The sequence below is a fragment of the Pinus tabuliformis genome, chromosome 6 (assembly GCF_031772625.1).
Source record: "Pinus tabuliformis cultivar Carrire ecotype Pingquan chromosome 6, CPIR1, whole genome shotgun sequence".
In the NCBI taxonomy this organism is placed as follows: domain Eukaryota; kingdom Viridiplantae; phylum Streptophyta; class Pinopsida; order Pinales; family Pinaceae; genus Pinus; species Pinus tabuliformis.
In genome coordinates, this window is record NC_142292.1 from 50,562,961 (window position 1) to 50,589,039 (window position 26,079).

The window sequence follows — 26,079 nt, forward strand, 5'->3', positions numbered from 1 at the left end:
CAACTTTCCAACGCCGCTTACGGTTTCCAAATCCGACTACCAATGCTCTCGAAACTCAGAAAACAAAATCCGCCTCTAACCTCCAAAACCTGCACATGAAAACTGAAAACACTCTCCTCTTTTCTTCAATGAACAAATCTATCTTTTATAAGCCTGTAGATGCATTAAAACCTCCTCAGGCTCAATTAGGAATGAATTTGGTTGCAAATGGTTGACTTCTGGGGTTGATATGGTTAGGTGTTGGACACCGTAGGGTTTATTCACAAGGTTGAATTAATTACAAATCAATTTAAACAAACAAAACCCAAAATAAACATTAGAAACCCTGAAACCGTTAGCTGTCAGCACTAACTAGGCGCTCTAGCTAACTGTCACATATGAACACCTAACTGACCGCGGTTAGCATGCCAGCCGTTCCAGATGACAGCGCGGTAATGGTGATAGTGGCGGCCACATGCCGACTGTTCCGATGCGGCTACAATTTTCGGTTAACTTTAATTGTTAAGAAACCCGATGCGGTTAATCCTCTGCACTGTTCACATGTGCTCCGACAAGTTAGTTGTTGGCGGTTTTCAATACGCGGTTTAGGTCCTCCGATGGTCTTTTAACATGTGGTCACATGACCTTACAATGCCGTTGCGGTCTATAACCCGTGCAGTTTAGCACTGTTATGATATTTGATTTGTATTGTTTTGTTTAATATTAATACATAGACCAAGAGTTATGTAGGCTAGGCTTTTTTGAAATGTATTTTAATACATATTGATGTAATGTATTTTGAATGCCATAGGTTTAGGATTAGGGCTTAGGTTTAATACATAAATGTAATGCATTAGGTTTTTCTTTTAATGGCTTAGCATAGGATTTGGATGTGTAGAATAGGACTTGAACATGGTTTAGAAATAGGTTATCTGCATAGAATTCTCAGGGTAACAAAGATGAATAAGATAGCTTAGGAGTTAGGGTTTAGGTCTAGGCTTAGGTTTTAGGTTTCATTTAACTTTCAAAGACCCATGTCGGCTCTGCACAGCGACATCGGTGAAACTGAAGCCTTTACTAGACGATCGACCCCGATACATCCTTGTGGTCTTCGTGCGCCATTCGTCAACGTTGCACAACGACGACCATCACATCTTTGAAACTGACATTGGTAACGATGACAAGACTATGTCGTCGACCAGATACTTTAACTCGAACCCTTTTACACAATCAACTATATCAACCATAAATCATGCAAAGTCGAACAACAAAACACGTGCCGTCGACCAAACCCTGGCGGAACTGTCGATGACATAAGTAGACAACCAGGTAAAACACCACATCAACTGAACGCCATGAAACCATAATGTTACCTGAACAACCTGATCATTACCAACACTATCGAACGTCAAACTGAACTGAAGCAATGACGACACTGAACGACACTTATGAACACTAATGACGACACTTTAAACACGTGCATTTGGATCGATGGATCCTCCTAGATCATTCAATCTTGCATAGTGACCAGAGTTCACTGAATGTGATGACTTCCTTCTTTCCATAGATACTAGATAGAAAGTTGACCCATTCATCAGGTAGTGCATTGAGCACAACGGTGGTCATTTCTTTATCATACATTATTTCCCCCAACTCTTGTAGTTGGTCTCTTATTTGTGACACCCTCATAAGGTATGAGGCTACCCATTCTTCCTTTGATACCTTCACCTTGTATAGCTCGGTTCTCAAAGATATAACCTCTCTTACAGTGCTTACGGAAAATAGTTCTACCAACTTTTCTTAGATTTCCTTCGATGTTTCCATCTTTGCTACATAGTGGATGAGTGAATCCTTGATCCCTAGTTGTCAACTTTAACAAGATGATATTCAAATGAGGCTGAAGTCTTCTTATATATAGGCTTCTTTCTAGGTCGAATTTCTTCCTTTAGGCCGACTTGTCCACTCATGAAGGCAAACTTGTTCTTTTGATGATGACAAGGTCTTGGAGGGTCTATTTAACACTTTTGATTTTACATAAATTTTCTTTACAAGATGTAACATGCCTAAAAGGGTCTTCCATACATGACAATGACTCAATTGACTTGTAGACTCAATGACAAAGCCTAGAAGCACTCAATGGGTGCTTGACCTATAAATAATTTTTCCTTGAGCATGAAACCCATGCCTCAAGAATGACAATAACAATTTTATTTTTTTCTATTTTACATTAAATACATAAAAACACGATTACATATGTCATTATGAAGACTGAACCTAGTTACATATTTCAACATAGTTCAATTCCAAATTTGAGGATTTCTCTCTCATAGCTTACATGGAAAGCTCAGTAGCCAACATCATATGGTACATTGATAGTGGAGCATCCCGCCATATGACTGGAAACAAGGAATATTTCAGCTAGCTGATGGAAAAGGACACATAGTTTCACATAGAGATGGGAGATGATGGAAGGTACCTAACACGGGGCGTGGACACTGTCAAGTTTGAGAGGGAATTTGGGAATCCTCTCTACCTTAGAGATGTCATCTACGTCCCAGGGTTGAAGAAAAACCTTGCTTCAGTGTCAACCTTGGAGAACAAGGGATATGAGGTTATCTTTAGCATAGGAAAGGCCTTCCTCAAGTCATTAAATTTTGGAGCAACAAAGAAAATTGGAGTGAGGGTGAAGAACCTCTACAACCTACAGTTTGGCACAGTCGTGACCTTGAGTAGTAGAGAGGGCCATGAGCAGGGTCGAGACCTTGGGGAGCTAAGGCACAGGCGTATGGGCCATTTACACCAGGGAGCGTTGAAAATCATCAGGGAGATAGCCACAGGGTTGCCACAATGCAACACGTCCCAACATGATGTGTGCAAGGGCTGCACACTTGGCAAGTATGCCAAGACATCCTTTCCTAGTAGTGAAAACCGAGCTAAGGGCACCTTGGACTTGGTTCATTCAAACATTTGTGGTCCATTCTCTTCTCCATCCTTCATAGGATACAGGTACTACGTCACCTTCATTGAAGACCATTCAAGGAAGACATGGATCTTCTTCATGAAGAAGAAAGACGAGGTATTCTCAAAGTTCCTAGAGTTCAAAGCATTGGTGGAGAACCAGACAGGAAAGAAGGTCAAAGCATTGAGATTAGATAATGTGGAGAATACATCTCCAATGACTTCAAGGATTTGTATGCCAAGCAGGGCATCAAGAGGGAGCTCACCACACACTATAACCCTCAATAACACAAGGTAGCAAAGCGTAAGAACATGAACATTGTTGGAGCAGCCAAGGCCATGTTGCATGACCAGGGTCTGCCATTATTTCTTTGGGCAGAGGCATACGACACTATAGTTTTTTTGTAGAACAAGAATCCACATAAGGTGCTTGGATGAGTTACACCGGAGGAGGCATTCACCAGCAAGAAGATGGATGTTTCTCACTTCCTGATTTTTGGCAATTTGGTTTACTACCACGTGCCTTCAGAGAGCCGAAAGACGTTGGAGCCTACAACAGCGAAGCATTCTCGTGGGCTACAATGAGACTTACAAGGCGTACGTACTAGCACTGAGGAAGATAGTTATCAGGCATGATGTCAAGTTTGAGGAGGAAAGGGTTCTCAGGAAGTCCTTAGAGCATGACCAAGCTACATCAAAGGTGGAGTTGCAAGCTCCTAAGCAAGAGGCTCAACCTGCACCTTAGACCACACCACAACTAGTTGTTGGGAAGACCATGCGCCAATCAGATGAAGAGGCAACGCAGGAGCAAGAGGAGAGAGAGGAACGAGTAGGGCCCACTCTAGTAGTAACATCTCGCACAGACATAAGAAAGTCGAGGTGGGTTGATCAATTGATTCAGGAGGCTCAGTACATGGTTGGGGCACCCAACTCTATATTCAGGTAGAGAAAACAACCACAAAGATACACAGGTTATATGGCATTGATGACTAAGTCTTTAGACTCACCTCTCAGCAAGTTTGGCATGATGCTATGGTGGAGTACTACTCTTCCATCATGCAAAATGATGTCTAGCAGATTGTGCCACGGTTGAAGGGCAGATCTGTGGTTGGATCTCGGTGGGTCTACAAGATTAAGCACAAAGCTGATGGGAGTGTAGTGAAGTACAAGGTTAGATTCGTGGCCAAAGGGTTCTCTTAGGTGGAGGGCATTGACTATGATGAGACTTTTGCACCCATGGCCCACTATTCATCCATTAGGACCATATTGGCACTAACAATGTAAATGGGGTGGAAGATCCACCAAATGGACGTGAAGATTGCCTTCCTTAACAGAGTTGTTGAGGAAGAGATTTACATAAAGAAGCTAGAGGAGTTTGAGACACATAGCAAGGAGACACATGTGTGCAAGCTCAAGAGAGCTCTTTATGGGCTCAAGTAGGGCCCACGATTGGTGGTACTCTCGCGTTGACAACTATCTTTTGGGATTAGGCTTCACCAAGAGTGAAGTTGACCCTAACCTATACTACATTATGGTTGGTGGACAACTTCTCATTCTTGTGTTGTACATAGACAACCTCATACTGACAAGGGACGAGAAGCTCATCAATGACTGCAAGAAGGATCTTGCAACAGAGTTTGACATGAAGGATATAGGGCTTATGCACTATTTCCTTGGGTTGGAGGTTTGGCAGGGTGATGGACAAATTTTCTTGGGACAGGACAAGTATGCTCTAGAGATTCGCAAGAGGTTTCGCATGTAGGACTACACGCCCATGGCTGCACCTTTGGTGACAAACTGGAGGAAGGTATATGCTAGCAGAGCAGAGCGAGTTGATGCCACACTTTTTAGACAATAGATTGGGTCGCTGATGTATATTGTGAACACACGACTTGACATTTGCTATGCGCTAAACTAGTTGAGCCATTTCATGGTTGAACCTACTAGAGTGCACTGGGTTGCTGCCACATCCTCAAGTACCTTAGAGGCATAGTGGATTATGGTTTGTTGTAGAGACAAATTGATGGAGTGAAGCTAAAAGGCTCCACAGATGTATATTGGGCAGAAGGTTCCATATATAGGAAGAATACTTCAGGTTGCACCTTCAATGTTGGGTCAACAGTTGTTGCCTGGTTCAGTAGGAAGCAAAGATTAGTGACACTGAGCTCAACCGAGGTTGAATACATGTCTTTCAGGCTAGCAACTAGAGAGGCTATCTAGTTGAGGAAGTTGCTTGTTGGACTTTTCAGTGAGAAGTTGGAGCCTACAATCATACAATGTGACAATCAAAACTGCATTAAGCTCTCTGACAATCCAACGTTCTATGACCGCTCCAAGCACATCGAGATCAGGTACCACCATATCAAAGATTGTGTTCAGAGGTGCAAGATTAGATTTTGGCACACTCTTATAGCAAAGCAGAGAACAAACATATTGACCAAAGCTTTGACTAGAGGGAGCTTTGTCTATTTCAGGGACAAACTGGGTGTAGCTCAAGAAACCTTCCTCTCTAAGAGGGAGTGTTAAATGGAGTTAGAGAAGGAATGGTTCTGCTAAATTTAGAGATGCACTAAATTTGGCAGAGGGACCCACAAGTGATGCGAAGGCGCATTTTACTTTTTCTTATTATTTTGACTTAGGAAAATTAATATTTTCCTATAGTCAAAAAGTGAAACGATCTCAGCCATCCATTGAAATTTAATCTCAGCCATTTGTGGAGTTTGTGGGCCTAGGTCAACCTAGTATGCAGTAGATGATTTGTGTGTTTAGCCCAGGAAGGGTTTTCGAGATCAGCACACTAGGGCAGGAAGATAGGCCGAACAGCCTCAGCGTATTTCTTCAGCCAACACACTCTCTTCCAAGGAAAAATTAGCTTGTGCAAAAGGGCTGAATTAGCCTGTACAAGTTTGTACAATGCACATGCGGGGAGGCGGAGTAGGGAAAGAGTGTGCAGACCAGCGGTGTTGAGGGTTAGCAAATTGAAGGGAAATTTTCCCTCAGATTTGTAATCATTATTTGAAGATTTTGCTGAGCAGAATAATAAAAACACACTAGTTGACAGGTTTTCTCCAGTTTGGGTTTCCTGGGTAAATTTCTGGTGTATTGTTTTGTCGTGCACTTGTGTCTTCAAAAATTCATTTTTCCGCTGCTATTATTATGTTAGAATACTCAACATATTTAGTAAGTGAATTTGATAATTCAGTTTTCAGTTTTTTCATTTCAGAATACTTATTAGAAAACTCACACATTTTAGCAAAAAAAAAAAAAAAAAAGGCAATATTGCAAATCAATGAAACTTAGTGGTGATGCAAGATATAAAAGCAAAAAAGATCAAAAGTCAAAAATCCAGAGCTGTAAGGACTGTCAACCTTTCTAATAAAGGTACCTTACCTTCTAGCTAGCTCAATAACAGGCCTGACCTTTGAGGTTATCCCATTTTTGTGTCGAAGGTTGATTCTCTCTTTTGTAAGGCTAAATGGTTGAATCATTACACAACATAACCAGCTTTAAATAAGTAAGAATAAAAAATAATACCTCATTCTTGAGAATAATGTAATACATGGAATACTTTTCTGCTTAGTTTCATCAATAATCTCCACAAGAATGCAATCGATCCACGAAATCATAGAAATGATGGACATCCCTTCAAACAGATTTTTGGTGCAACTATCTCGGTGACAAACTTTGTCAAAAAAAGGCAACTGTTCTTGATGGTCTGAATAGCTCTTCAAAGCAATCATTCTTGATGGTCTGACTAGCTCCCCTAAGGCACATGCTAATATGCCCAAAACCCGTTGCCAACTTCTAACTATGGTGGCACCTCTGTCTATTACTCCTCAATATGATTCAGCACATTTAGTGTTTTGTGCAGTATCCTATGCCTTTATATTACGTCCAAATAATTCTCCAACTGTGGATGATATATTTGTGTTACGGGTTTGAACTATCTTCTACAATGAATGCATAAACCGCTTTATTAACCTCAATCCAACTGCATCCAGGCTTCTTTTTAATATTCCTGTCTTTCATCATTCCCCTCACTTTTCCGATGTCAAGCCACCTGCCAGCTGTAGCATACATATTTGACAGTAATACATAAGGTGTGGGATCTGTAGGGTTCAACTCAAAAAGGTGTCTTGCCGCGTGCTGACCTAGTTCAACTTTGTTATGAATTTTGCAGGCACTTAGCAAACATCCCCACACACTAGCATCAGGTTTTATTGGCATTTTGTCGATAAAGTTTTGTGCCTCGTCCAGGCGGCCAGCACGGCCAAGAAGGTCAACCATGCAACCATAGTGTTCCATTGCAGGTATGATGTGATAATATGTTTTCATACAATCGAAGTATTGTTTGCCCTCATCCACTAGACCTGCATGGCAGCATGCAGACAAAACACCTAGAAAGGTGACATCGTCTGGGTTTGTGCCAGAATATTGCATTCGTTCAAAGAGTTTAAGGGCCTCCTTGCCATGACCATGCACGGCATATCCTATAATAATTGTAGTCCAGGAGACCACATCATGTTGATGCATTTGTTCAAACACGATTCGAGCATTGTTTATGTTCCCACATTTTGCATACATGTCTATTAGGGAATTTCCCACAAATAAGTCAGATTGATATCCACTTTCAACGACTAATTCATGGATCTCTTTTCCCTGTTCCAGGGCAGCCAGGTTGGCGCATGCTGAGAGGACGCTGGAAAAGGTTTTTGGGTTTGGCTTCACACCTGCTTGTTTCATTTGTTGATAAAGCTTAAGAGCCTCCTCACCATGTCCACTCTGTGTACATCCCGCAATTATAATATTCCACGAAATAACGTTTTGGTATGGCATTTTGTGAAAAAGTTTCAAAGCCTGGTCAACATACCCATTCTGTACAAACCCTGCAATCATCGCTGTCCAGGAGACCGCATTTCGTTTAGGCATGTTCTGAAACAGATTCAGGGCTTCATCAATCAACCCATTCTGTGCATATCCTGCAATCATTGTTGTCCAGGAGACCATATTCTGTTGAGGCATTTTCTCAAAAAACTTCAAGGCCTCATTGGGATACCCATTCTGCATGTAACCTGATATCATTGCATTCCAAGAAGCCACATTTCGTTCAGGACTTTGCCAAAAGATGTTCGAGGCCTCATCAATATGCCCCTTCTGTGAATATCCTGTGATCATTGCATTCCATGAGACTGCATTTGGTTCAGGCACTTGCTGGAAAAGCGTTAAGGCCTCATCAAGATCGCCATTCAGTGCGTATCCCGTAATAAGGGCATTCCACAAGACCACATCACGCTGAGGCATTTTGTCAAACACACATCGTGCATTCAGTATGCTTCCACAGTTTGCATACATGTCTACAAGGGCACTGCCCACAAAAACATCAGATTGAAATCCTCTTCTAAATATTTCTTCATGGATCTCCTTACCCCATTCCAGTGCTGCCAAGTTGCCACATGCTAGGAGAACACTAGCAACCGTGTCTGAATTTGGCATCATACCCGTCAGTGCCATTTGTTGATAAAGCTTCAAGGCTTCCTCGCCATATCCATTCTGTGCACATCCTGCAATCAACGCGTTCCAAGAGATAACATTCCTTTCAGGCATTTCATAAAAGAGCTTCAGGGCTTTGTCAACATATCCATTCCGTGCATACCCTGCAACCATAGTTGTCCAAGACACAACATTCCGTTCAGGCATGTTCTGAAAGAGTTCCATGGATTGATCCAAGAAACCATTCTGTGCATATCCTGCAATCATAGCATTCCAAGTTACCACATTTCGTTGAGACATTTTGTTAAACACATGGCGTGCATTCTCAATACTCCCACATTTTGCATACATGTCCAAGAGGGCACTGCCCACAAACAAATCAAATTCAAACCCACTTCTGATTATCTCTTGGTGGACCTTCTCAAGAGCTGCCAAGCCTGTACAGGACCGAAGAACACTGGCAAAGGTGAATTGATTGGGTTGAATGCCTGTTTCCTGCATTTGATAAAACAGTTTTAGGGTTTCCTCATCATGACCCTGCCTCGAATATGCCGAAATAATGGTGGTCCATGAAATGACATCGCGGTAAGGTATTTGATCAAAGATTCTGCGAGCGTCCGCCAGATACCCATACTTGGAATACAGGCTTACAAGCTTATTCCCTGTGGATATATCTTCACATTGGAATGACGTCTGAATCATGTGGGCATGAACTAGTCTGGCTTCTGGAAAAGCCTTCCGATGATGGCAACCCTGCAATAGATAATCATATGTACAATTCTCTAGGCGCTGGTTCAAAACTTGCAGAATGCTTAAGTCCTGTTTACAGGAAAGCCCGAAATCATGAGAACCACTGTGGACAATCCGCCCACTTCTGCGAAATCTAGTAGTAGTGTTTATACGTTTCTGATGGAACATCTGTTCGAGAAACAAGGCCGATTTTCATATTTCCATGTGTTGATTGTTGTGCTGGATGTGCCATTGCCATTGTGGGCAATGCTCTGCTTTGTAATTGAAAAGCATCAAATTACATGTGTGATTGACGACATATTTTTTAATTTCGTAAACTTTAAGAAATTTAAGTGTTTGCCAAGGTTGGATGGGGTGTTATTAACATTGGCTTATGAGGGACGAGAATAAATATAGTACTTCGTACTCTTTTTATAGGGATTTAGCAATGGGGTATGTTTAGTTAAGATTTAGCAATGGGTATCAGAATTATAACTTATACTAATACTATATTAGTATAGATCTATTTTAATTTTGGATTTATTAAGTGTCGAGAGGGATTTAATTTTTTGAGGTGTAAATTTTTTTTTAGCATAAAATTTGAGGAGAGGTTTGCACCTCATGAGATTTGATCTCTTTCGGCGATTGATAGATCTAGGGGTTAAGATGGATCTAGGCTAGTCATATAAAACTATATAATATTTATATTTGTATATATGCGTCTCTTTCTTATTCACTCTCTCTATCTCACCACCAAACATACACACTCTCTTTCAATCTCTCTCTCTCTCTCTCCCTACCTGCCTCCCTCTTCCTCTCTACTTGTCTCTCTTCCTCTCTCTCTCTTCCCTCCCACTCACTTCTCTCCCTCACTCTCTCTTCATTTCTCCCTTGTCACACCTTCTCTCTCTCCACCTTTCTTCCTCTATGTCTTTCTTCTTCTTTCCCTCTCTCCCCCTGCAACTACATCTCTATCACCTTCTCTCTCGAGTCTTCTCTCTCCATTTCTCTCCCACCTCCCTCTGCCTCTCTCTCTCTCTCTATTCCCTCCAACTCTATCACTATCTCCCTCCCTCTCCCTTCCATCGTTGTCCCCTTCTCTCTATATTCCCTCCTCTCCTCTCTCCCTATGTGATGTCCCCTATTGATCCGAATTGGATCTATGAAAATTATTAAAGAGCCATGGTTGTATCAAAACAGGATAGACTTCGAATTATGAGCACAGAGCAATCAAGAAGACCTCTAGACAATGGCAGTTTGCAGCCAGCGAGGAACGACGAGGACCTTAGTCAAAGCGTGCTGACCTAGGCCCATGGAGACCGCGTGGGAGGCAAAACTGGCACTTGGGAAGCCCGGATCGGGAAACAGAGGGCATTTCTTATGCGCGATTAGTGCTAATCACGCATCGCTGGGCAAAACCCCTCGAGAAAGAAAAGCCCCGGAGCATTCGATCACATGGAAGCTGCGAAAACCGTGGGGAAAGCGCTAAGGTGAAAGTTGGGACTTGCGCTCTGAAAAAAGGCGGTATATATCGGAGGCATCCTTGGGCGGTAAGCGGATTTGGAGAAAAACGAGGGATTCCATTCAACGCCCGACGCGTGTCCGGCGAAGGAGAGAGAAAACCGCCGCTCATCACACGCTAACGGTCGAGCAAGTCAACCGCGCGAAATAAGTGAATGTTGTAGGATTTGGGGGCTCCAGATCTGATGGTGGAGATCGCACCCGATGGAGGAACCAAATTTGACAGGGGATTAAGCTACGACACATAAGAATTTGAAGTCCGATTTGACCGCTGAGATGGCAAATGACTCATTCCACAGTGTAACCGAAACTACCGAACCGTTGAGGACAAGAAGGCGCAATTCGTGAGAGGACAAGTGGCCACTCCCTGTGAGACGTTGGCGAAGATGCAGAGGTAGGGAACTCCAAGTGAATAGCACCAGGTGAACCGAAGGGGCGGAAGAGGAGGCAAGCAGTCATGAGACAGACTAGCTTTAAGCCATGAACAGACACAGCACAGAAAGACAGAGAGGACAGAAAGAGAAGGCAAAAGAACAGTAAAGCAAGAAGCAGAAAAACAAAGAGCCGAGTTGACCTGCAGTGTAAGGCAGCATCGAGCAGACAAGTAATCCCTGTGAGGATCTATCGGGAATTGAGTACCACATTGGGCTCCTCCCATTAAAGACCAGAGAGGTCAAGATTTGGCAAGGAAAAGAGTTTGTGCACTCTAGTGGCTTGGGGGATCCAAGAACCACCCTACCAAACATTCTCTATTTCAGGAGACTCAAATTGAGCTCCTCATTGTAATTCTCTGCTTTAAAGACACAATAAAAGAAGGCCACCACTGAAAGCTAGACCGGAGATGTAGCCCTGGAGAATAGGGTGAACTCCTTATTAATTGTTATGTTATTGCATTTGCTTATTGTGTTTTCCTTACTGTTTTCTATTTTTCCAGTGCCTGTGTATTTTGCAATCTAATCGATCCGTTGCCTAAAATAACATAGACACACACCAGCACATGAGTCTGTAATACCTTCATATAATAATTATTTAACTGAGGTCACATATGAGTGATTTTCAGATCAAGTGGTATCAAAGCTGTAGGCTATTAAGGTTAGATAAGCTTGTGTTGGTTTAACTGTTGAATGCTAATTAGATCAAAGCTCAAACTAGGAGAAGGAGAGTTGGTCGAACTAATCCTGAAATTGGGAGAGTCTATCCTCGGAAGACAATGTGAGATGAAGGTTCTATGGGGCCAGACCCTCAATTCATAGATAGTTTCCTAGCCCTAAAGTCCATGGTAGAAGAAATGTATAGGGACTTTAGAAAACACAAGGATGAAGATTCATCAGGCTCTAAACAAGACAAAGGAGAAGATGAGTATCACTTCCATGACCACTCAAAAGGAAAAGGGAAAGAAGAACACTTTCTCACGCCTCCTAATAGCCCTGAACATAAAAAGAAAGCATCTTTGATCAAACTAGATGTTAAATTTGATTTGCCTATATATGATGGAGAGTTGAATGCAGAAAAGCTGGACAATTGGATTAGACAAATTGATGTTTATTGCAGAGTGTAGAGTATTGAATCAGATAAGAGCAAGATTCAGCTGGCAAGCCTACGCCTTGGAGGCACTGCTTTGGTTTGGTGGGAAGGCAAGACCCAAGATAATCTGAAGAGACATGGTAAGACTATCTATGTCTTGAGTGAATTTGTTTCTGCAATAAAAAAACAGTTCTATCCATTGGCCTACATGCAGCAAGCCATGATGAGTTGGCAAACTCTTCGACAGTTGAAAGGGAAAAGTGTGCAAGGGTATACTCAAGAATTTAGAAAGAGAGCATTGATTCTAAGAATCTCATTAGACTCACCTGAGACTTTGTTGAAGTACATTGGTGGTCTACACAGCTACATGAGGCACACTATCCTCATGTTTAATCCCATTAGTATAGATGAGGTATCTGTACAAGCTACTCATCTAGAAGCTAGAGGAAAGAATGGAAATCCAGAAGTTGGGGGATTATCCCAACCCACTGCAAGCAAGAATAAGGAGAAAAGAAAGCAGAAATGGAAAGCAAGGAAGGCTAATACTGCACAAGAGCAAAGCTTCATGCACTCACTATAAAAAGGATGGGCATGATTATGAGCATTGTTGGATTTTTCATCTAGAGTTAAGACCTAAGAAGTTCGAGGGCAAGAAGAAGAAGATTGTTGCAGCTATTCAGAAGGATTTGGGGTCAAACTCAGGAGATGAAACAACTATTGCAGCCACAGGTATAAAAGGTAAGAATTCTGAAGCATCTACTAGTAATTCTGCACAATCTATTATTGATGAAGAAAATGAGAGAAAAAGACATGAGCTTTTCCATATTCAAGTTATTATCAAACATCAAAAGATTGATACTTTGTTTGATAGTGGCTCACAAGTAAATTTAATTTCTGAAGCAATTGTAAAGAAATTGGGATTAGTAACTACACCTCACAAGAAACCATACCCATTAGGATGGTTGAATGATAAAGCACAGCTACAAGTGACTAGACAGCGCAAACTCAAGTTTTCTTTTGGGTCGGCATTTGTAGATGAGATTGAGTTAGACATAATTCCTTTGGATATATGTGGAATTGTTTTAGGGAGTCCTTACTTGTATGACAGAAAAGCTATCTTCTATAAAGCTGAGAACAAGTATCTACTTGTTAAATATGGAATCAAATACTTTGTAAGAGTTCATAAGCTGAAGAATAATTATACTCTCATAAACTCAGGGCAGATGAAATGAATGATAAATTCATGTAAACAATTCTTATTGATGGTTGTAAAGGAAAAGAAACCTAATAAAACCAATGTATTTGAAGGTTGTAATGCTGAACAACAAGCTAATTTAGAAAAGGTTGTTTGAGAGTGTGATATTTTGTTTCAAGAACCTAAAGGTCTACCACCCAAAAAGGAAATAGTACATGATATTATTTTGCAGCAAGATGCTCCATTGCCTAACATTGGAATGTATAGGTTGTCCACTTTAGAGAATGTTGAAATCAAGAAGCAAGTGCAAGAGTTGCTCGAGAAAGGGTTCATCAGACCTAGCACATCACCATGTGGGTCACCAATTGTTTTGGTGAGAAAGAAAGATGGCTCGTGGAGAATGTGCATTGATTACCGAGCACTGAATAAGATAACAATAAAAAATCGTTATCCCCTTCCTCGCATAGATGATCTTTTAGATCAATTGAAGGAAGCTGTTTATTTTTCCAAATTAGACTTGCACAGTGGATATCATCAGGTCAGAGTTGCAGAGCAAGATGCATGGAAGACTGCTTTCAAAACAAAGCAGGGATTGTATGAGTGGCTGGTTATGTCTTTTGGCTTAACTAATGCTTCTGCTACTTTCATGAGATTAATGAATGATGTACTCAGAGCTTTTCTTGATGATTTTGTTATTGTGTATCTAGATGACATTCTGATTTTTAGCAAAACATGGGAAGAACACTTAAAGCATGTTAAGCAGACACTAGATGTTTTGAAAAGAGAAAAACTTCATGTTAAACTCTCAAAATGTGAATTTGGCAAAACATCTCTAAATTATTTGGGTCATATAGTAGGGGGTGGTGAATTGAAGATAGATCCCTCTAAGGTGGCAGTTATTGTAAACTAGCCTAAACCCAAATCTGCTACAGAAGTTAGAAGCCTCTTAGGAGTAGCACAATATTGGAGGAAGTCCATTTCTAACTTTTCCTCAATTGCAGCTCCCTTACATGCTTTAACAGGATTAAACGAGGTGTTTCAGTGGGGAGGCAAACAGCAGAAAGCCTTCGACACCTTGAAAGGAAAGACTAGTACAACACCTGTACTAGCACTGCCTGATCTTCAGAGACCATTTGAGATCTAAATAGATGCCAGTGACTATGCCATGGGAGCAGTGTTGACACAGCACGGTAAACCCATATGTTATCATTCTGAGACATTTAATTCTATAGTAGTTAACTATCCTACATATGATAAAGAATTGTATGCATTAGTACAAAGTGTGAAAAAGTGGAAACATTACTTAATGGGAAAAGAGACAGTAATACATACTGATCATCAACCACTTCAATATCTACACTCCCAAACTAAGTTGCAGCAATCAAGACACTATAAATGGATGGGTTTTCTACAACAGTTTCATTTAGTCATCAGATATAAAAAGGGCATACATAATAAAGTTGCAGACATGTTATCTAGACCCATTATAAATGCATCTACAATACTTAAGCATAATTCTGTGCTACATGAAAGCTACATTGAACAATATGCTCAAGATATAGAATTTAAAGATGTATATGCAACTTTAAGTCAAGGCAAAAGAGTAGAAGAATTGGACTATCATGTAAAGGACCGACTCTTATACCATTGTGGGAAGTTATGCATTCCACAAACTGAAAGAGTAAAGATAATTCGAGAAGCACACACTTCTCTAATATCAGGTCACTTTGGGGTAAGTAAAACAGTTGCACAGCTGCAAAGATTTTGTTATTGACCAAAAATGAATGAGACAATTTCTAGATATGTAAGAGGGTGTACTATGTGTGCTAAAAGCAAGCCCAATAACAAAAAACTAGGCTTGTACACTCCATTACTAGTTCCTTCTCACCCTTGGGAAAGTGTTTCCATGGATTTTATGGGAGGACTGCCTAAATCTAGGAGAGGTCATGATTATCTGTATGTTGTTGTGGATAGGTTTAGCAAAATGTGTATTTTGATACCTTGTAATAAACAGATTATAGCTGAACAAACTGCAAAACTATTTTTTGAACATGTATGGGTTCATTTTGAATTAGCCACTTCCATTGTATCTGATCGAGACACTTGATTTGTGGGGAAGTTTTGGTCAAGTCTGTGGGAACTAATGGACACCAAACTGAAGAAAAGCACAACCTTTCATCCACAAACTGATGGCCAGACAGAAGTAGTTAACAGGACAGTGATCCAGTTACTGAGAGGATATTGCAGCAAGCATCCTAAGCTTTGGGATGGACATTTGTGTTATGTGCAACATGCTTACAATAGAGAAAAACATTCTTCTACACAGAGATCTCCTTTCGAGACCTGTTTCGGTTTCACACCAAGGTCTCCTTTGGATTTTGTCTTTGGTAAAGACACCACAGTTGAGGGACACAGTGATGTGGATAGGGCAACTAGGTTCATTGAACAGATCCAAGAGATCCACCAGGCAGTACAAGAACAGCTGGAAAAGAGCCAAGCCAAATACAAGGCAAGGCATGACAAGCATCAGATGGAGCATAGTTTCCAAGTTGGTGACCAAGTCTGGCTGTATATCAGCAAGGACAAAATGCAAGGTGAAGATAAAAAGCTGAAACCTATCAAGTATGGACCTTTCAAGATACTTGAGAAGATTGGTGAAAATGCTTTTCATCTTGATCTACCAGCTTACATGTACATCTACTCAGTTGTGAATGCAGATTGCTTGAGGCTATTTGAACGTTCACTAATTGAGGATCTCGAAGAGCAGAGTCAATTACCTTTTATTGATGACCTACTACCTGAATATCTTAATGAATTGCAGGAAGACACAGTTCTGGACAGGAAGGTGAGGACGACGTGTAGGGGACATGTTGAGTACCTCAGAATTGGGCTCAAGGGTTCAAAGCCGAGCAATGCAAAGTGGATATAGATTGGACAAGTGAGACAATTGTACCCTCACTTAGTCGATGCTTAAAAAACCAACTTTTGGTGGTCTAAAAGCTTCTTCAGTGGGAAGGTTGTGATCCGAATTGAATCCATGAATATTATTAAAGAGCCATGGCTGTATCAAAACAAGATAGACTTCGAATTATGAGCACAGAGCGATCAGGAAGACCTCTGGACAATGGCAGTTTGCAGCCAGCGAGGAACGACAAGGACCTCAGTCAAAGCGCGCTAACCGAGGCCCATGGAGACCGCGCAGGAGGCAAAACTGGCACTTGGGAAGCCCAGATCGGGAAACAGAGGGCATTTCTGATGCGCGATTAGTGCTAATCGTGCATCGCTGGGCAAAACCCCTCGAGAAGGAAAATCCCTGAAGCATTCAGTCGCATGGAAGTCGGGAAAACCGTGGGGAAAGCACTAAGGCAAAAGGCGGGACTCATGCTCCGAAAACCGGCAGTATATATCAGAGGCATCCTTGGGTGGTAAACGGATTTGGAGAAAAACGAGTGATTCCATTCAGCGCCCGACGCATGTCTGACGGAGGAGAGAGAAAACCGCCGCTCATCGCGCACTAACGGTCAAGCAAGTCAACTGTGCAAAATGAGCGATTGTCATAGGATCTGGGGGCTCTAGATCTGATGGTGGAGATCGCGCTCGATGGAGGAACTGGATTTGACAGGGGATTAAGCTGCGACACATAAGAATTTGAGGTCCGATTTGACCACTGATATGGCAGATGACTCATTCCACAGTGTAACCGAAACTACCGAACCGTTGAGGACGAGCTGGCACAGTTTGTGAGAGGACAAGTGGCCACTCCCTATGAGACGTTGGTGAAGACGCAGAGGCAGGGAACTCCAAGCGAACAGCAGCAGGCGAACCGAAGGGGCGGAAGAGGAGGTGAGCAGTCATGATACAAACTGGCTTTAAGCCCTAAACAGACACAGCACAGAGAGACAGAGAGGATAGAGAGAGGAGACGAAAGAACAGTAAAGCAAGAAGCAAAAAAACAAAGAGCCGAGTTGACCTGTAGTGTAAGGCAACATCGAGCAGACAAGTAATCCCCGTGAGGATCTTTTGGGAATTGAGTACCACATTGGGCTCCTCCCATTAAAGACCAGAGAGGTCAATATTTAGCAAGGAAAAGAGTCTGTGCACTCTAGTGGCTTGGGAGATCCAAGAACCACCCTACCAAACATTCTCTGTTTCAGGAGACTCAAATTGAGCTCCTCATTATAATTCTTTGCTTTAAAGACACAATAAAAGAAGGCCACCACTGAGAGCTGGACCGGAGATGTAGCCCTGGAGAATAGGGTGAACTCCTTATTAATTGTTGTGTTCTTGCATTTGCTTACTGTGTTTTCCTTACCGTTTTCCATTTTTCCAGTGTCTGTGTATTTTGCAATCTGATCGATCCGTTGCCTAAAATAACATAGACACACACCAACACATGAGTCTGTAATACGGTCATATAATAATTATTTAACTGAGGTCACATATGAGTGATTTTCAGATCACCCATATATGTAAATATTTATTTACTGTATTTTTTGACAAACTGAATACTGGTTAAATTTTATATAAATAGTAATTCTATTTTAAATGCATGAAAAGTGGAAGGTTGGAATTATAAAAATATTAATGAATTTATCTTAAGTGAGAATGAGTTATTCAAGGATGATAGTTTATTCTCAAACAGTTAGGCTGGGTGGTTACCCCAGCCTTAACTACTTCCAAAGAGAAGATTTATTCCAGGGATCAAGAGGATGGGGGGCATCTGAGACTTAAGGAAAGAAATTTTCAAGATTCTAAGAAAAGAATAGATAAACTGTGCTAGAAGGACAGACAATGATAGCATGGCTATGTCTGGTTAAGACCAGATAGATCTTACTAATCAAGAACATGGATTCTTGAGGAGGACCCTGTGAAGGGTAGCTCGGGGGGAGACTTCAAACGGAGCAGCACTGTTCTCAAGGTTGGGAGGCAACACAATCAGAAGATGTAATCCATACAACTGGAAAAGGCGAAACAGAGAAGTAAAATCTGAATCCTCTATTTATAGCTATAGAAAGTATCTTCCAATTAGTAGGATACACATAGTACCTCTCTTATGTAAGTTAAGTGTTAGCAAGGTTATTCTATTATGTAGTTAAGAAGGATACATGTAGAAATAGTATTGGTTAAGAATGTTATTCTTTATTTAAAAAAAAAGTAGTACCACCTGTACATCAACATTATTTCACAGAAACAACAACCCTGGAGAAATAGTATAGTTATGTACTATCATTTCAGGAAGATAGTAGAAACAGAATGGAGAATAGCTTCTAAATATAAAAATGGAAAAACCGTAGAATATCGAGGTATTAACTGTCATTCATGACAGTTAAAACAATAGAAAACTATGGTTATCGTTTACACTCATTCAGATTCTATGACCTTAAAAGAAAATTGTTGCATAATAATACCAATCATTGAGCTTACTATACAGGAAAACTAGAGTAAATTGCTCATTGATAATTATTAAAGACAAGAGAAAATACCGTAATTGAACCCTCTTCTGTTAAGAAAATTACAGTGTAAATATATAAAGAGGCAAACATTCATAATTAGAAGGAAACATGGATTCTATCCTGATTCCAAAACAAAAACAGTTCATAGCCTACAGAAAGAACCGACAGTAGGACCTTTTTTATAGCCACTCGAAACTTAAAGACAGAGCTGGAGATAAATTTGGTATTTCCGCTTAGACACTGTCAAAACAAGAAGTAATGCAACCAGAAATTTGAGTATACAGAATACCATTCATGAGATGCTTAAGAACATTCAGCAACTGCAACACTTCGAATAAAAGAACTTCTAGGTCTTCAAGATTTGAATATGATAATTATGCATTATAGAACATAGTCAATCTATTATAAACCCAGAATCAATTATATAGTATCGGTCTATAGAAAAGAAGAGTTAAACCTCACAGAACTAAAATCATAAGAGGGTTACCCTCTGTTATACAACATTTTCTTCTCAAAATTACTAGAAAACGAGTCCATGGCTCTAAGCCTGAGACTATCAAAACATGAGAAAACCCTTAGGCCATCAAAGCCAACATTATATGCTCATACGAGGATGGATAGAAACCAACATATAACATCTAAGATAAATTTCTCTAAAGCTGCATACCCGATAATGGAAATGACGAGAGAGAGAATGCAACAGTCGAAATCGGAAAACCCCAAGGGTTTCGTACTAGAGACAAACAGTCCTACCAAAGAAAAACAAGGCAACAGCTAGGAGTTAGATAGAAACACTGTTTCAAAAAAAGAAGTATAAATAACCCTATAAGGAGTGAACGAAACCAGAAAACCCCTTCTCAAAGCAAGGAATGAATCAAGCATTGAACTGTGGCAACTGAAGAAAACTCAGCTCCAAACACAAAATTCAGGCTAGCCGGAAGAATAGTGAATGAAATGCAAGAAGTAAGAGCAACGGAAGTCTTTACCAGAAGGGAGGTTGCCCTACTACTCCAGAGACCAGACCAACATCTTGATAGAAGCACCAAATGTCCGGTTTCCACTCTCAGTCCATACTTTGCTCAACAGATCAATGCCTTCACCATCCGATTTGGTGATCACCTACACACCGTTGATCCTGCTCATCGACTCGCGTGAAGAAGCCAGCTGGAGGCACCACAACGAATACACCAGAGACCGGACCGCAGCCCTAGGGCATGCCATCGCCCAGAGGAATTAATTAGCACCATAAAGATCTGGTTATGGCAGTAATGTCAAGGTGGGTGTTATGAAGAATTTGGTATCTACGGATAAACACTAATTCCCTAGATAAGTAGCCATATCTAGAACAACAATTTAAAGCACTTTAACCTTTTTTCTATAAACAATAGATAAGACAAAGAAAATGAGAGGACCTACTTGTACTTTCGCTTTCCTCTTGTCTCCTTTATATCAGTCTTGTCGCTCCTTCCTGTACTTAGCATGCTTGAGAAGTACCTATAAACATAAACAGAAGACAAAGAACCGATCAAAGCAAAAGATCTATTGATGACAAATAAATGGAATCAGATACATTCACACATATAAACATCATATATCAAGATAAGCATATGGAAAAACGTGTAAATACTTTATTGAATAGAAGGAAGAATTACAACCATGAAGCCTGATTCGAAGACACTCCTCCAGCTTTGGTTCCATCCACATCACATCATAAGCATGACATTCCGGTAGCATAACAACACTTACAATAGTTTCAATTCTCAAACTAACATTATCTCCTTACAATTCATCAAAGTCCAGCCCCTGATCACTTAGATGAGTGCTCAATTTATAGGAAGATAGAGGAGGTCTTGTCATCAATGAGGGTATTGAATGGCCTCCCATTCTTAGAATTAGTTCCATGGAGGAAGGGGTGAGAGGATAGGAGGTATCTTAAGTCATTCCTCATCCATTTTCGAGTTCATAGGAGATGATAAGTGTGGGAATCTTCTAGAAGGCTCCAGAAGATAATAATATTCCCCAAACCCTATGTGAATTTCGCTCAAACTCGCCCAGCGCAAGTCAAAGTGGGCCTAAGTTCTCTACAGAGCACCCTGACATGGGCTTAACTACTCTGCAACGCACCCTTTCCACGTGCCTACCTGCGTTGGTCCCTCTAGAGGTCATTTCAGGATGTCTTCAGGTCATGAAACTGTCTGGGAAGGAGGAATTCAATAGGTTGACTTGTTTAGGGCATGTAGCAACAGAAATTAGGGTTTGATAAGCCTTAAAACATTGATCTGGATGATGGGAGTGATGTGCCCAAATGGATCTATAACAATGGGTAACATTGAATATAAGGCAGGACTAATATTAAGTGATTAAACATATAATGGTGCCAGATAATTAGTCATCAGTATTCTGGTATACCTTAACCCCGCAAAACGTTAAATCGACGATGGAATAGAACATTAATTCTTATTATTAAAAGAATCTAATATGCATAGTGCTTAAGTCCAAGCGATATACCATTATAGTAAAGTCAACTATTAAATGTTCAAAACTTTATATTATTATGTATTTTGGATATATATGTGGTGAAATTTTTTATTACTACAGGTTGTTCTAATATATGGATGTGACATGTGGTATCAGAGCACTCAGGTTACCAAAACTAAGGCCTCTGGAAAAATAATAATTGACGGTATTTGTGTATTTGCACAACAAAGAGCCAAGGACAGAAAGAACTAGTATGAGAAGAATGGGAACCATACACACCAGACTATGACAGGAACATGAGCAACAACCTTTCAAGAGACAAATCATGAAGTGTGGGTGCAGCTGAGAGAAGAACCACGAAACACTAATTCCACGATTTTGGAAACTGTGCAAGAGCTAAAAGCAGAAATGGCTCGACTGCGAGCAGATAATGAACGACTGATGTAGGAACAAGAAAAGATCATGAAAAGTCTATCAGATAGACAGAATCAGAGACAAATGATCCCCAGTCCTGAGTGGGGAAATATGACTGGAGAACAGGAATATCATACCGAACAAGCAGAAACTAAAGGTGGTGAAGAGAACCAGGAAGAAGAATATGGAAATGCATCAAAACACAACAAGCACAAGAGACAAAAAGTAGAACTTCAGGGAGAATTTTGGAAGATAAAGCCTCCACTCTTTGATGGTGAACAAGAGGAGGTAGCAGAAGCTTGGCTCATTAACATGAACAAGTATTTCCAGTTGTATGAATATGATCATAATTTAAAGGCTCGATTGGAAATCTTTTAGTTGCAGGGAAAAGCCACCCTGTGGTGGGAGGAGGTAAAGATAGTTCGTGGTGTAAACGAACAAAGCATAACCTGGGATAAATTTCAAAAATATTTTAAGGAAAAATATATAACCGAAAGATTTTATGATGAGAAGGCCAAGGAGTTTCATGACCTTCGTTTGGGACAACTATCTATGGATGAATTCATAACCAAGTTCACCTCCTTACTGTGATATGTCCCATACATACGAGAAGAGAAGGCTAAGGTACAACGACTTGTCAACAACTTGCCACTGTTTATGAAAGAATTCCTCGAGTTCGATAACCCAAAAACTATGGATGAGGTCATACGAAAGGTTTGGGTGTGCTACTAGCAAAATAAGCAGAAAGGGGAAGGAGGGAAGAAATGGAATGAAAGAAAGGGGAGTAAATTTTCCTCCAGCCATAAAATAAATAAGTTTGTGATCAATAAGACTCCTAGAGGACATATGAATAGAAATGTGAATAGAAATCCACCCAAGTTCAAATTTCCCAGTGAGACCAAGACAAATGAACAATCAGTGAGGACTGAAGTAGAAATGGCAGCCAAACAACCAGTACAATGTTGGGGATGCAGAGGGCCTCATTATGTTAAAAACTGCCCACATCGTAGTGATCCAGGTTCGGGTGTGACAAAGGACCCTTCCAAGACCTTTTACTTTCGTTGTGTGTTAAATTGCATTTTCAAAAGAACATAAGTGAATACATCTACATGCTGTAAAGAAGAGGAACATGTCAATCATCAACACATGAAAACATAAGACGTTCGTCCAGGAGGAACTACGTCTCTAGGCCCCGATTTCAAGATGGTGTAGGCCATTGCATTAAGTGCTGTCAATAATGATGATGTACATAAGAGATGATTTTGCTATCATACAAGGAAAATGTCCTCACGCAGGAGTGGCTCCAAGAGATGTTCCGCTACAAGAAATCTCAGTCAAAAAGGACTCCTATCAGTATGACATAGACCCATGCATGATGATGATGAACATCCTACCAACATGGCATAAAAGAGATTTCAGTGCAATCATACATGGCGACACATGAGTATCCCATCAACATAATGACAAAGGGATCTCAAATAAAACATGATGTATCATGACAACAAGTACATCATATAAATGATTCCGCATCACATCAAGCAGGAATCATGAAAACAAGTAAGAAACAAGATCCCACATCAAGCATCAAACAAGGATCTTTGCAGCACAATGCATAGCAAAAGAAGTACATGAACACACTACATATACCTCACATCCAGGGGCCATCTGAAGAAGTGGATGTCAAACTGCTGAAGCTGTTCGGACCATCGATCTCACGACATCGAATCACATGGAAATGGTTGCTCGCACATGAATGCTGACACCTGCACTCCACTTAGAAAAGTGGCCAAAAAATAGAATGAGAAAATGGAAAATTTGAACACACCATCAGATTTGTGGCGTCGAATAGTGCAAAATTGACTGTCAAATTTCTGAATTCTGAGAAAGTGAGAATTTGGGGCTCAAGGAATCTTTTAGATTCCTCAAAGATTCCCTCCTCCGAGTCCTCTGCAAATCGGCTGCTTAGATCACGAAACTGACTGGCCATCGGGTTTGTGTCACCAAAAGGTGTAAGATCGACATAAAATTTATCCAATTTGGACACTGCAAAAATTTCACCCTCCTAGAAATTTTGCTCCTTCATGGTTCCACCTACATTAAAAATTAATTAAAAATTAACTCTGCCTCGTTTTTCATGCCCGCTCATGGTTCCTCCATCTGCCCTGGGCGCACTGTGCAAATGATAGTTTTTATTAAATTTTGAGGGCAGAATTTACAAACAAGTCCGTTTAGCGCAGTGGTAAAAATAGTGAAGTTGTTGAGGAGGGGTTGGGGGATCAAATCCCGCCCCTACCTTTTTACCACATTAACTGCATAATGTATTAATTTTAGGGGGTTGGGTCCGCATTGGGAGGCCCACTCCTTAACTCCCTGCATCTCCTTGGAATGGCGCGTTATTTGTTTTGTTGGCACATTTAATAGGGTCGTTGGTACATGCGGTGGCGCATTAATTTTAGAGTTTGGTGGTTGGGTGTGTGATATGCTCTATATATGGGGCCACCCAATGGGGGGCTAGCCCACGTGGGCTGGGATGGTTCGATCCCCGCTAGCCCTGCTTTAATACGACATGGAATATCGTTAAGTGTGGCGGGATGTGGGCCGGGTCCATCAGAGGTGGCCCGCCCACAACCCCCTTTAATGTTAACAATATATGTGCGGGAGTGGAATGGAGGCTCGACGGGGTGATGGCCGCCGAGCCACATTTAAGCTTAATTCTGTTATGCAGTGTGAGGGAGGGCCGATGGGGGTCATGGCCCGTCGGCTAATAAAAATATATTTGATTTTGATATTATATGGTTTGGGGTGGCGGGGGTGGTGGCTCGCCACCTCATACATACACACACACACATATATCTTTTTTTTAAATTTTAATATTAAAATGGGGCATTTTTAAAATTTTGTCTAACATAAGGGTTATTAGACAAATTAAAGAGGCCACAATTTTGCCCACTTTCGGGAGCTAAGTTTCATGCCCTAGGGTCAGTCAAATTGTAGGACACTTAAATCTAGCCCAAAGTCTAACTTTGACCAGAACTTTGACTGGCTCGTTCTCCCCATACGAGCTCAGATTGACAAACCATTCACACTGCCACGATCAGGATGAAAATATCTACGCTCCTAGTTCGAAAACATTCTGATCACTTTGAGTTTCGAGCTTTCATAAGCCCTCTTTTTCCTGTGTGTGTCCCTGGAGCCACTTGAATCAATCCTCCCCACTGAGGAGCTTTTGGTCCTCCAAAAGCATGAAAAATAATCTACAACTTCTCTGTACCTTGTCTGCATCACAAGCGTCCTGAAAGGTCTCACTTCCATCTCCTTCACCTTTGTTCTTCGGATCCTTAAGCGATGAACCGACACTTGCAACCTCTGCAACCCGTAGTACATTGTTTTGCAAATTACATGCTTGACTTTCATGACCAACCAATGACCCAAGCGTCCCACACTTGCCATGAGTTTATTACACATGATTAGTGCTCAAGTTTACATCAAGATGGACACAATACCCCAGCTACGACAACCAAGCCAACATATCATTGTTGCTTCAACAAGTGATGGAAAACACATCATCACTGCAACACATGATTTACAAAAATAAGGCCAAATACTATTGTTTCTTTGACACGTGCTGGAAACACAACATCACTTTCACAGTTTATCATGCAACTCAAAATAATACTAGACATAATTGTTGTTGAACAAGTGATGGAAAACACATCATCACTTTTACATTTTAAAATGCAACAAATGATTTACAAAAGGATGACCATGAAATTCTAACATATCTAGAAACCATTTTTCACTTATCAAGGTGAATGGGTTGCCTCCTTATGGCGCATTCGATGGTTGAACAACTGCTTCACCTGGTTCATGCATCGACATTTTGTCTTTAAGGCGCTGCTTTGGATGGAGCCTCCAACAAGTGGCTCTGTTATCACTCAAGAAAAAGTTCTAAATTGTTCACATCAGTTCGATTGTTTGCCAAAGGCACATAAATCCTTTTTAGCAGTTTCGCAACGCAACATGTTTTAGGTGGTTTCGTAGCGCATAATTCATATTTTGCACTGGCTGCGCTACGAGATTGGGGATTTGTCCGAATCCTTAGCCATTCTTTCACAGCTGTCATATCCATCCAAATTCACCAACAGATTACATGCAGATGTAACTATAAATGTTTCCGATGGAAGCATTGGTGCTCACCGGGCTATTCTAGCTGCTAGACCACCTGCCTTTGAAAGTATGTTTGCTCATGACTTGAAGGAAAAGGAATCATCGACAATTAATATCGATGACATATCCATTGATGCATGCAAGGCTGTTTTGAGCTATATATATATGGAT

The 26,079-nt window shown here is 40.9% G+C and overlaps 1 protein-coding gene across 1 annotated transcript; it reads right to left on the bottom strand.

The window, feature by feature from the left end:
• Nucleotides 1-6,448: 6,448 nt before the first annotated feature.
• On the bottom strand, nucleotides 6,449-9,509 carry LOC149257157 (pentatricopeptide repeat-containing protein At2g13600-like). The gene has a single exon (XM_089413664.1). It carries the CDS (start codon nucleotides 9,343-9,345, stop codon nucleotides 6,868-6,870), a length of 2,478 nt encoding a protein of 825 aa, XP_089269790.1. The 5' UTR covers nucleotides 9,346-9,509; the 3' UTR covers nucleotides 6,449-6,867.
• Nucleotides 9,510-26,079: the final 16,570 nt, after the last annotated feature.

What these genes read in the sequence shown, in the direction of transcription:
- LOC149257157 (XM_089413664.1), bottom strand. Translation starts at nt 9,345, where the DNA reads ATGTTCCATCAGAAACGTATAAACACTACTACTAGATTTCGCAGAAGT.